Source organism: the organism of the source record quoted next, unplaced genomic scaffold (assembly GCF_019419815.1).
Source record: "Pyrus x bretschneideri cultivar Hongxiangsu unplaced genomic scaffold, Pyrus_bretschneideri_v1 Contig1, whole genome shotgun sequence".
Lineage (NCBI taxonomy): Eukaryota > Viridiplantae > Streptophyta > Magnoliopsida > Rosales > Rosaceae > Pyrus > Pyrus x bretschneideri.
In genome coordinates, this window is record NW_025999390.1 from 3,100,758 (window position 1) to 3,113,388 (window position 12,631).

The window sequence follows — 12,631 nt, forward strand, 5'->3', positions numbered from 1 at the left end:
TTTTTTTTTTCACGCAAAAAGATTTCGTATTTATAATTTTCAAGGTTTTTCATAGGCTTAGGGCTCCAATCCGACGTTTTTACTTTAGTTTATTTAATTGGGTTTGATTTGAGGTTGGTGGCTCCTATGGAGTTTGGGCAATTCGTTGCTTGTACTTTGAGGAGGACTTGGTTTTGGGATCAGTGGAGGGAGAGAGAGGGAGAAAGTCATATAGGTTTGGGGTTTAGATTTAATGAAGAGAATGATGAGGACGACACCATACTAGACCTAAAAGACGTTGGTCTGTTATTCACCACACGACATAGTAATTTATGGAAGATCAGGAGAGCGTTTTAGATTGAAACATTTGGGTCCCTCCTAAACTAAAATTTTGGCTTTACCACTGAGTCTACGAGTTGAGATAGGTGGATTAGAAGAGCAAAAAGTTAGTGAAATAGTTGTGAGATATCCTTATTCCAAATAAGAGAAGTCCATCTTACAAAGAAAGGTATAACTAAAGTCTAAAGAAGAAGGAGCACAAAGTGATTCCAAAGGTGGATTATGTTTGCAGAAAGGCATCAGAAAAACAGTAGAAACTAGAGGTAGAGGATTAGATTGTCATTGAAGCCTTTCTTAGGATTCCTTTTCCCATGAAATTGAAAGAATGCAAAAATACAGGCTCCAAATGACATGAAAGTAGCTAGCAAAATTAGCGCAAATAAAATTGGTACAAACTCCTAATTGAAATATAACTGGGTACACTAAACAGATAATACCAATGCAATATGGGTGTGCATGAAAAAAAAAAAAAAAAAGTGAACCGTATGTAAGTCACAATTTAGTGTCATTTTACCGTATGTTTAGTGTCACTTTAGTTTTTCTTAATTAAAAATTTGTAACCGATTTTATTGGTGCGTATTTTCCTTGAGTAATTAATCCTCGTTCTACATATTTAATAAGAGAAGTATGTAAATCAAACCTTTTGAGGTGCCATACACACGCTTGTATAAAGGGCGGATAAGTAGAACAAAGTTTTCTCAAGGCCACACCATAACTTGGTCAGTTGTCAAAGGTTATGCCTTTGTCAGATGAGTAACTCCAAAGATCTACTATCCATGACAAGGAAATGGATTCCCCGGTCCTTCAAGGCGGCGGTTTTCGGGCTGATCATGTTTGCCGGGTTGACATATGAAGATCAAACGGTGGATCCTGAGACTGGTTTACTATGCATCAGTGAATGCGGTACATGTCCAGTCCTATGTTCACCACCTCCTTCTCCTGAACTGGAGCCTTCAGGTCCGCTGCCATCACCACCACAATCACCGCCACCAGTGCACCACTCTCCACCTCAATATTACTACATTTCTCCGCCGCCCTCACCACCGAAACAATCACCATCACCACCTTCCTCACCGCCAAAACAATCCCCGTCACCCCCATCATATTCTTCGAAAGGCGCACCTCCTCCTCCTCCTCCTCCTCGGTTTGTCTACTTCTACGACATGCCTCCTGCCGGTCCAGTGCCAACAGCAGCAACAGGAACTGGAGTGGTGAACAACAATCCACTTCCTAACTACTTTTACACCTCCATGGCTTCTTCTCCTTCTTCTGTTCGTGTCATGCTTTTGTTCATCTTGTTAGCTCATCATCTTGTGTTTTCTTTTTGGTGAGAAGTATAGAATTAGACTGTTACTCTGCCATAAATTTCAGTTTTTGAATATGTATTGCCATAGAGGCATTGACCAAATCTTGGGTGATGTATACAGACTCCTACTTGTATTTAAAATTTTATTTGTTAATTATTCTTTTTTATGTAAATTTTGAAGGTGATTTAATTTGTGATCTAGTTTCACTTCGAGCGACAGAAATGAGGATCCGAACTTAGTGTAGGTCGTCCTAAACAAACAATAACTATGTATAAATCGATTTGAAAATCTATCTAGAAATTAATATAAGTTTTCTCGTGATTTATACAGTTGCTTTATTATTAATTCACTCATGTTATAACACGTGAATTAATAACGCTCAGAACTGTGTAACCATTACAATTACAAATTTCTCAAGCAGAAATAAGATAAAATGAAACTCAGTCATACTCTGTATCACTTTAACATGAAAATGAAAAAAAAGGCATTTTATTTTATTTTTATCTGTTTTCAATTTTTAATAAAACTGGAAAATCAAAAGAAAAATTACCTCTTAAAGTGGGCCCATAGAGGCCCAATAAGCCCAGCAAAGAGTTCGATCCAGATCCCAATCGCGGCAAATCAAATCGAAACTGAGCAACGAACTCCATAGCAGCAGCAGCAGATCTGAAAATCTGCATTTCCCTCCGATACGTCCAAACCCCTAACCGGAGGGTCCGAGATCCGAAACCTCCCTCGGAGCTCCAGCATCCGATGATGGAGTCCGAAAATGCTACCGACGACTCCTCCTCGGTGGCCAGCCTCCTCCAGTTGGCCTCCGCCTCCCAGCAACCCTACGTCTCCGAGCTCCTCTCCTTCACCCTCGATCGCCTCCACAAGGTCCTCCCTCCTTCCCCCTCCCCCCTCTCTCTCCCCTTGTTCGTTTGGTTAATTGGACTTGAAATTGATTCATTTTTCTCGGGTCTGGTTTTTAGGAACCGGAGCTTCTTCGGGTCGATGCGGAGCGAATACAGCGGCAAATGCAGGAGGTGGCCGTGGCCAATTACCGAGCTTTCATTGCTGCTTCCGACGCGTTGGTCGCAATTCGAAACGAAGTGTCTTCCATTGACAAACATCTCGAGTCTCTGGTAGTAATTAATTAACTCTAATTTATGGTTAATCAATTAATTAATTTGAATCTATGATGCATTTTTGTAATGCTGACTTGAAATTTTGGGTTTTGTTAGCTGGAGGAGACGCCGAAGTTGATGAATGGGTGCACTGAGTTTGTTGAATCTGCGGAGCAGATTTTGGAAAAGAGGAAATTGAACCAGACGTTGCTAGCCAATCACAGTACATTGCTCGACTTACTTGAAATCCCTCAGCTTATGGAGACGTATGTGTTTGAAAAAATGTTTTAAATCATTGTTTTGAATTGTAGCACTACTGTAGGTAGTGTAGATCCATGCTACATCACCCATAAGTTCGATTTGGATTTAGTTTTTGAACCCCAAAACCCGAAACACAGCATTCTTAAGTTACCCAAGAACCCGAACAATGCATTATATGGATAGAAAAATGCCGTTTTTCTGAATGGGATTGTTTGATGGTAGCTGAGCATGACTATTTGGAATGTTGTGTTTCTTACGGAAGCTGATTGTGCCATAGGATAATTCTTGTCTGCTTAATTCATTCCCGTTCTTACACAGATGTGTGAGGAATGGAAATTACGATGAAGCTCTTGACTTAGAAGCATTTGTTAGCAAGCTTTCAACCATGCACCCCAAGTGAGTGTTGCTGCCCCCTTATTCCCCTCATTAACCAATAATAATTTTCAACTTTGTGAAAGATTGTGTACTGTAGGCTGTCTTTGTTGTTTTGCTTATTTCCTTTTCTGCCTCTGTAAGATTGCCCGTTATTCAAGCTTTGACTGCAGAAGTCAGGCAGACCACTCAATCTCTTCTTTCTCAACTTCTTCAGAAACTTCGTTCAAATATTCAGGTATTGTGTAATTCCTTGAACATCAGCTAGTGCACTTTTGATCTTTCGTTCACATTGATTACAAAATTTTAATTTTTTTTCTTTCTGGATGTGTGTTTGTGCATTGCAGTTACCTGAATGTCTCCGTATTATTGGATATTTACGTAGAATAGGAGTTTTTAGTGAGTACGAAATGCGTTTACAGGTAAGGGATTAGTGTATTTTGCGCATTCTTTACATTTATGTATTTTGCAATGTAGAACGCTTCAAATGACATGTGTGGACATTCAGGCTTTCTTGTATCTGACCTTATTTTTTCTGTGTTTTAGTTTTTGAGATGTCGGGAGGCATGGCTTACTGGAATTCTGGAGGATCTGGACCAGAGAAATGCTTATGAGTACCTGAAGGGGATGATAAATTGTCATAGAATGCATCTTTTTGATGTTGTTAACCAATATAGAGCAATATTTGCTGATGATACATCAGGCAGTGAAGAAAATTATGATGGTGGTCTTCTTTTCAGTTGGGCTATGCATATAATTACTTCACACCTTAAGACTCTCAAAATTCTGCTTCCAAAGATAACTGAAGGCGGATCTTTATCAAATATCTTGGATCAATGCATGGTGAGCGTTCTCTGTTATATTTATTATCATTTTGCACATGCTCGCATCAAGCTATAAACGGAGATACATGCTTGAATATAGTTGTTTCTTTAATGTCCATGATTTGCAAGATATATCACCATTCATTGAATTTTTCATTTACTCGTCACTTTTTAACATATTATAAAGCACCAACGCTTCACTTCAGAGTATTATTGCTGGGGTGTGTATCATCAGGACTATATGAGACATGGTAATGGCATCAAATAAACATGTTTATGCTGCAGAGGAGTCTACAATTTAAATGATATAAATTCGCCATATGATTTTAACTTTTTACACCCAGGAATAAAATCTCGTAAATTGGTCATGCTAGTCCTATTATCATTGAAATTTAAGAGTAATAGAAGCTCTGTTTGTTTATCTGATCTTGTTCCTTTTTTTTGGTTGACAGTATTGTGCTATGGGACTTGGTTGGGTTGGGCTAGATTTCCGGGGCTTGCTGCCATCACTATTTGAAGAGTACAGATCTTATTCCCCCATTTTTCTTGACTACCATATACCTTAAATTGTTTTCCTCATTGTGAATGTTGACCTTGGTTACTTTTCCAGGGCAGTTCTCAACTTGTTCTCAAAAAACATGAGCACAGCAGTTGAGAATTTTGAGGTGAATGAATAATTCATGACTTGAATTCAGTGTTTCTATAATTAAAAGTGCAAGTAATTGCTGTAGACTGAGAGATTTAAGTTGACATTGTGCTTAAATTCAGGTGGTCTTGGATTCACATCGTTGGGTCCCACTACCAGCAGTTGGCTTTTCATCGAACAGTCATGGTGATGAAAATCAGGATGATGTAACCCCGCCATCTTATCTTATGGAACATCCACCTCTTGCTGTTTTTGTTAATGGTAAGTGTTATATAAGCTTCTCAGCTAAAATCTTCTATGCTTAGTTGTTTACTGAGGAATTGCCCTTTTCCCCACAGAACTCTCATCTTGTGTGCTTATTGTTCCTTTTTAGTTGCCTACTTTAGTAAACCAAATAATGATCGATGGTCCAATATCATTGATGTGGAATGTGGATAATGGATAAGTTTCTTTCTGTTGTATGTGACTTTTTGGAAGAAAGAAAGTAGGTTTCCAATGGTTACTTGTATGATCTGCAAAACTGAATTGTAATGTGGGAAATATATATCATGGTTGCTCTTAAAAATCGTGTGTCAGTAGGTCCACCTATATCATAATACTCCAGAGGAATGGCCCAATTTCTGCTTTTTTTCAGGCATTTATGCATATCTCTTTCTTGTTTAGGCGTGTCTGCAGCTATGAACGACCTCCGCCCCTGTGCCCCAATAAGTTTAAAGCACGTGCTTGCTCAAGAGTTGATCAAGGGATTGCAGGCTGTTTCTGATTCTTTACTGCGGTACAATACAAATCGGATGCTGAAAGAACACGAGTCTGGACTTTTCCTCTCACTTTGTCGAGCATTTATTGAGGTATAATATAAACAAACTCGGGCTACATATTGTCTGATATTTTCTTCATCTACATTGACATCCTCTGTACTTTACAAATGCATTCGTAGGTTACTTACCCGCACTGTGCCACATGCTTTGGCCGCTGTTACCCTGGTGGAGCTGCTTTAATCATGGATGCAAAGAGTTTGTATGACGGGATTGGCCGCCTATTGACAGTCGCCACCCCATCAAGAGGACTCACGAAACCTGTTGGTGATGGAGACGGAGATGAAAATGAAAAGAACGTAACTGAGAACGGTGACGTGTCTGCGGTAGAAAATAGGGTCTCGCCGGTTGTTGAAGAAACCGATAATACCAACTCTGATGAGAGGGAACAGAAAAGCCCCACTTTGCAAACAGAGGAAGGGACGCACTGATCACGGACTTGTGAAGCAAATAGAACACTCCTTGTAGCTCCCATGTTTTGTAATTTTGAATATTGGCTCTAATATTTTGCTTGTAATTATTTGGCTCAAAGATGTTATATCGGAATTTCATATGTTATATGATAGAGAAGAGAAACAATTTGATTGTAGAAAAACATCAGAAAATTAACAACACTTTCATACTGATTTGTTGTACCATCCTCTGTACCGCTAAATTTTTGCATACATTTTTCTTTCTATGAGATCAAAAGAAATTATTGTTAGTCCGAGTTTGCTCTTTTATACTCAAAAGTTCGAACTCCTTTTGACCGGACATAGTTTAGAATAAAAATGATACTATTACTTTAACTGTTTTAAGTGTTAATTAACGCTTTTTTTTAATAATGTTCATACACCTATTTTTACTGATATACCCTTAAATAATAATTCAATTATAAATAATCACGTTATATAATTTACAAAATTGTTGGCCTGCCGCGTATTGCAGTTACAAATGGCACTAAACTGCTCCCGCAGCTGTCAAATCTCTCTCACTTCCAGTCGTCTCCTGCACCTCCAATTTCAACAGGTGCACATTTCCTTCGTTTCCAAACGAAAAATCCGATTCAAAGTTAACTGAAATTTTGAACAAAATAGTTCATAAATCGATTAATTGAAGCTGATAATTCAGTAGCAGGATCACTCTGTTTCAAAATTGAGCTTAATTTCATAAATCGATTGTAATTTGTTTTTTTCCTATTTTCGTTTTCGAATTCGGCTTATATGTATCATCTTTTGTTCGGCAAGAAGCTTTGGAGGTTATGGCGTCCACTGTCAAAGAAGCTTCGGAGCAAGAGCAAGAGCAAGCAGCCCCAAGATTGCAGATTTACTCCACCTCTGATACTCTATCAACTTTCTGGAGAGGTACTCTCTCTCCCTCTCGCTACACACACACAACACACACACACACACACACACACACACACACACATATATATATATATATCTTACATTTGATCATTAACCCCTTTTTTGCAGAAAAGTATGAAAAAGATGCCAGGAAGTACTGGGATGTGTTTTACAAGCGGCATCAAGACAAGGTATGTTTGTTGCTTATTTATTCGGTTAGTAAATTTCAGCGTAGCTATTTACTTCTGCGGCTTCCGGGCTCGAAAAATGGTGACTTTAGGCACTGCTGCATTGTTCTGTATGCTTAATGTCAGTTGCTTGGATCCGAGTTTTGATTTTGGCCGGTGCTGTATAAAACTAACTGCGAATTCTTGAATCAGTTCTTTAAATCTCGGCACTACCTGGACAAGGAGTGGGGCAAATATTTCTTGGTGAGTGAAGAATTATGTTGGAGATACATATGGCGGTTTTAGTTTTGTTGTTTCATATTCATCCAACAATTCAGTAAGATGTTAACTTTTGTTTTTGTTTTCATCTTTTTGACTTCAGGGCGCTGGGCGGAAGTTATATTAGAGGTAAATTTGTGTGCCAGTCGTCCATGTTACTTTTGTTGTCTAGATATCTCTCTATCAGTTGAGATCATTCACGTTTCTGCGCAAATTGATTTGGAAGAAGCATAATTTACTTCTTTTTTGTTGACTAAATTACTCGAATCAAAACGGAAAATGCCTGTCTTTTTTTTTTCTGTCTTGTCTTGATGAACCAGAATCTTGTTTCCAGTTTTACTTTTCCCGTAAATTTTGTACACTCTTGTGGCAAAGTATTTATCTTGGTTTGTTTAAAGTTGGTGATCTATTGTATGTTTCTCTATAGAGGATCTCTGACCGTTTTCCTGTCAGGATGTTATGTATTGGATTATTGATTACTGTTCTCACTATACAGGTTGGCTGTGGAGCTGGAAACTGTTTTCCCACTGGTTGCGATGTATGCAGATGTTTTTGTCCATGCATGCGATTTTTCAACAACAGCTGTTAACTTGGTTAAGGTGTGGTTTTCTTCTACATCTACTTGCTCATTCCATGGCAAGGGATATTTGATTGAATATGTTCAAGGGACGTTGCTCATGTTTGACCAATAAAATACAAGTAGACAAAAAATAGTAAGTTCAATTTAGGTTGGTAGTTGGTACTGAATAGCCGTGACAAGTGATGCATGACGAGTTTTATGTTGTTATCGCAGACACGTAAAGACTTAGTAGATACCCGTGTTAGCTGCATTTGTTTGTGATCTTACCATTGATGACCTAAGCAAGCAGATTTCTTCTTCGTCCGTGGATATTATAACCATGGTATATGAATTGAACATATTGAGCAACTTTCCCAGTGGTTCAATTTGACGAGTGATCTTTTTTACTTAGTAAGGTTGCTGACTTGTTAAGTAGATATTTGTGTTATCTGCAGTGTCTCCAGAGAAGATGTCTATGTTATGAAGAATAATAGGAACGTTCTCAAGGTAACTGATAATTCTTATAAACTTTTATTTCAAGCAGTGTATGCCTCTTCATATCTGAAGAAATTTGTGGATTCCTCTTCCCCAGCCAAATGGTTGTGTGCTGTTTCGTGACTATGCTACTGGTGACCTTGCTCAGGTTCATATATATATGTGTGTATTTTGAAGTTCATCCTTATTATCGATTGATTTGTTCCTCATTTGAAAGATGGTTACAAGATATTGAAGTTTACTTCTTAGTTAATGTAATGGTAATTGACAGGAAAGATTGAATTGCAAGGACCAAAAGATAAGTGAAAACTTTTATGTCAGGGGTGATGGCACTGAAAGTTTTACTAGCACGCGCTCGTACATTGAGCTACTTTTTACTTTTTTCTTGGTTGACAAGCTTGGTTGTGATCCCTTATTGACGAGCTTATTTGAAGAAAATGGTTTCGATGTTGAAGAACTTGACTTGTGCTGCAAACAAGTTGAGAATCAGTCAACGGAGTTGGTAATGAATCAGTAAACGATCCTATTTTCACTAGGGTTGTAGGTTGTGTTCTGTATGTGGATGAGGGTTGTCACTTTGATTAAATCCTGCTCTTCCTTAGGGTTTTTTTTTTCTTCTTCTAATTCATCTTCCCTGATCAAAATGTAATTCTTGTTTTTTATTCCAGGCGTTGGGTTCAAGCCGTATTCCGCCTTTCAGATGATACAAACCCCTCTACCAAAACAGAAGCAGCAACCGAAGTAGATCATCTTGGTCAAGAGAAAATCGTGCTAGAGGTCAATGAGAAGATCTTGAAGAAACCTGTGAATGATTTGGAGGTTGACATTTCTGACGGTGTAGTGATGGAAATGTCTGGTGTCTTACCTTCCAATGACAACGAGGTAAAGTTTCGTCTTTTTTCCTTCCAGAAATATGCTTAAATTTTTATAATTGTTTGCAGAACTAGAGCTTTTATTAGGTTGACTCAACTCATTTTTTGAAGACATTCTTGCACATGGGTAATTGAGCTAGAGCTAGGTGATTTGACTTTCAAGATAGAAGTGTTATCCAAAGTGGATCAACACACTTGCAAATCAACTGTTTTAATGTTGTGGGAATCAGCTCGGTTCATGGCTTCCGTTTAACCAGAAATCCAACTCCGGGGGTATTTGCTCTATGGTCGCCACTAAATCTGCTGACCTTGTGTTCGCGACTGATGGTGACTCAAAAGCGCTTGACCTACTGAAGCGTAATGTCAACTCAAATCTTAGACCGACATTTCTGGACAAACTGATTACAAAAAGATTAGAGTGGGGAATAGAGATCATATAGAAGCCATCAAGGAAGCTAATTCTCAAGGTTTTGATATCATCCTCGGCACAGATGTCACTTATGTAGCTGAAGCTATCTTTCCCTTATTTAAAACTGCAAAAGAGTTGATTTCATCTGATAGAAACACACTGCTGAGGACTCCGAACCGGCCCTAATCTTTGTCATATTTTCCTTCCTGTAGACTAGCATTCCATACTTTCAGCTGCATCCAAATTCGGGTTTAAGCTAGTCGGTAAGTGGCCTATAGAAATTCCTACTTCATCACAAAGCATCATCAAATCTTGGTTCATGGTTCGGAGCATGGCGAAAGGGGAGCATTACCATATCCTGTACTTCCACATGGAGCGGAATTTTTCGACTCAATAGTTATATTTTTTTTCTTCTGTTACGACGAATTATATCAAGAAATACAGTCAAGGTTCAACATTCCAGACATTTTTTTGTTGTTGTCACATTGCAGCATTTGCCTTCACGTATGTTTTTTCCCCCTTAAATTCTATTTGGCAACATTATCAATTGTAATTGTAAAGCATTCTTTATCCTTTGAACGAAGATCTGTAATTTTCTTGTAATTTGTTTGAGTTGCCGTCGAGAGCATTGGATGAAAGGGGAGCTTTCACCTTAAATTAAGTATTTTTTTTCTTTTTGTTGGGCATATAAAACTTTGTTTTGCAACCGGAAAAAAAGGTTTGTTAATAAAACAAAATAATTAGAGCGAGGTAAATAAGGTTAACTTTTTATAATAAAATCCACTTGAAATTGAACTAATATATAACATAAATAATAGATATCAAATAATGAAGAAAAAGACATTGTTTCCCATTTGTTGCATAAAAAAACTCTTAAATAAAAGTATCGAATTTGTCTCTTGTTTATGCTTATATTGCAGTAAACATAAAACATCAAGGAATCAAACGCAGGATCCTCACTTGAACAAGAATGCATGCAACCTTGATTTAGGTGGCTGAAAACAAACAAGGACAAATATCACTAGACGGTAAAATAGATTTTACAAATCAATTATCAATATTATTTAAATTACATATTAATAGAACTCTCTTTGTTAACCACAACAGAATGAAAAAACTATTAATCTTTTATCACAATAAAAAGGTTAAGAGCAGTAACGTAATTTCACAAAATGAAATTTTTTTACAAGTGAGCGCAATAATGTAATTTCACAAAATGAATTTTTTTTACAAGTGATTTAATATCTCTAATTTAAAAAAAAAATTAAAAGTAGATCTCTCTCCATCTCTTCCCACTCCCACGTTCTCTCTTACTCTCTTCCTCACTTCTTCAATTTAAAAATAAAAAATAAAAAATTTCACACACTTCATGTCTGGGCATATATTAGTACTTATTAACAACAAAATCACTTAACTGCTTATTGGCACACCTTAAAATAAATCCAAAATGACATAAAATATCGATAATAAGTTATGTCGATATGGATGTCCATTGCAAAATAGTCCATGGAACTATTCCATATATTTTATCAATTAGAAAGGGACGGATCGTTTCCGAGTTTTTGGTTTAGACTTATTTTTAATTATGCCTCATGTAACTCAAAATTAATTTTACTTTGTTCGTGTTTAAAGTCATTATCTTATTCCTTAAAACTCAAAATTCTCTCAATCTTGACCATGAAACTCAATTTTCACATTCCATTTTATCTCATGTAACTCAAAAGTCTTCATTTTATTTTATAAAACTCAAAATCCCGCTTCACACCTTAATTCTGATAATTTGTGGGTTTAATTTAGGTATACCAAGCTAATCAATTTCTTTTTTATATATTTTCATCTCTGCAACTCAAGCCCAACAACCCAAAAAAATTATTGTTAAATATCACTGAAAATTTATAATCAAATACATGGTAGCATTACAACATAAATCTTGAAAACTGCTAGGTTTAAAAATATCCAGGGCCTGTTAGCAAGAACAGCTATTGCTTCAAGCAACAAGATCTGCCCTACATGCTGAAGGGTTCTTCATGATTACCAACACGAAGGTAGAACTTACGCCAAAGAAAGACTGCTGCCACATATACAGTTCATAAGTCATTAACAGAAGTCAGATCAGACTAGGGAGCTTTTGTGTCCACAGAGAGAAATTTTCAACTTCAGCCTATGGTATATATTGCACCAATTAGGGCGAGAAAGCAAGGTTCACCTGCCTACCAAATATAGATAAATACTTTTTGGAAAACGGCCTTGAAGTCAGCAAATTAATGACAAATTTAATGCCTAAAATTAAAGGATTTTCGACAGCAAAAAACTAAAAATAAAAATAAGAACCCTGAGAAACCCTAATTACTAATCCGTACATAGTTTGAGACCGACATGTCAAAATCAAATAAATCTCTGTGACCACGACAACAACATGCAATGATCCAGTCCAGATTCCCCAATCGATTAGGACTGATCAGTGGTAATTTCCTGGGTGTAAATTTATATGCAGAAAATTCATGAAAAATTGTAAACGGGCAAATATACAAAACAAACATGATTCAGAGAGAGAGAGAGAGGTGGGTGACAGATAGAGAGTAAGCACACAAAGCTTCAAGCATGAACCCAGCATGCAAGAAAATACCATGTGTGCTCACTCTCTTCTGTCACCGTCCTTTACCCTTTAATTATTTGAACTCCTTCATCGATATTGCACCAGAGAGAGAGAGAGGGGCATCCCAAAACCCTAGCTGTTAACCCCCAAATGCTTTATGAGATTGGAACATTTATTCGCTTTTTGCGGAGGATTTCGAACCCTAGATCTAGCTACTCCTATCTATCGCTCTATTCGACCTCACCGGGAAGGGAACACCTATCTATCACTCTAC

General features: G+C 37.4%; 3 protein-coding genes across 3 annotated transcripts; all 3 read left to right on the forward strand.

Annotated features, from left to right (window-relative positions):
* The first annotated feature begins 1,094 nt into the window (after window positions 1–1,094).
* Window positions 1,095–1,809, forward strand: LOC103955402 (leucine-rich repeat extensin-like protein 3). The gene is made up of 2 exons (XM_009367288.2): window positions 1,095–1,645; window positions 1,806–1,809. Exons 1-2 carry the CDS (start codon window positions 1,095–1,097, stop codon window positions 1,807–1,809), a joined length of 555 nt encoding a protein of 184 aa, XP_009365563.2.
* Window positions 1,810–2,250: 441 nt separating this feature from the next.
* Window positions 2,251–6,290, forward strand: LOC103952372 (conserved oligomeric Golgi complex subunit 8). The gene is made up of 12 exons (XM_009363955.3): window positions 2,251–2,504; window positions 2,600–2,752; window positions 2,852–3,000; window positions 3,314–3,391; window positions 3,512–3,605; window positions 3,715–3,789; window positions 3,914–4,210; window positions 4,644–4,711; window positions 4,802–4,856; window positions 4,960–5,098; window positions 5,501–5,685; window positions 5,775–6,290. The coding sequence occupies exons 1-12, from the start codon at window positions 2,379–2,381 to the stop codon at window positions 6,081–6,083; spliced, it is 1,728 nt and encodes a 575-aa protein (XP_009362230.2). The 5' UTR covers window positions 2,251–2,378; the 3' UTR covers window positions 6,084–6,290.
* A 377-nt stretch (window positions 6,291–6,667) lies between these two features.
* LOC103955384 lies at window positions 6,668–10,397 on the forward strand. The gene is made up of 8 exons (XM_048579478.1): window positions 6,668–6,995; window positions 7,110–7,171; window positions 7,361–7,411; window positions 7,530–7,555; window positions 7,923–8,025; window positions 8,530–8,628; window positions 9,149–9,362; window positions 9,974–10,397. The coding sequence occupies exons 1-8, from the start codon at window positions 6,855–6,857 to the stop codon at window positions 10,019–10,021; spliced, it is 744 nt and encodes a 247-aa protein (XP_048435435.1). The 5' UTR covers window positions 6,668–6,854; the 3' UTR covers window positions 10,022–10,397.
* Window positions 10,398–12,631: the final 2,234 nt, after the last annotated feature.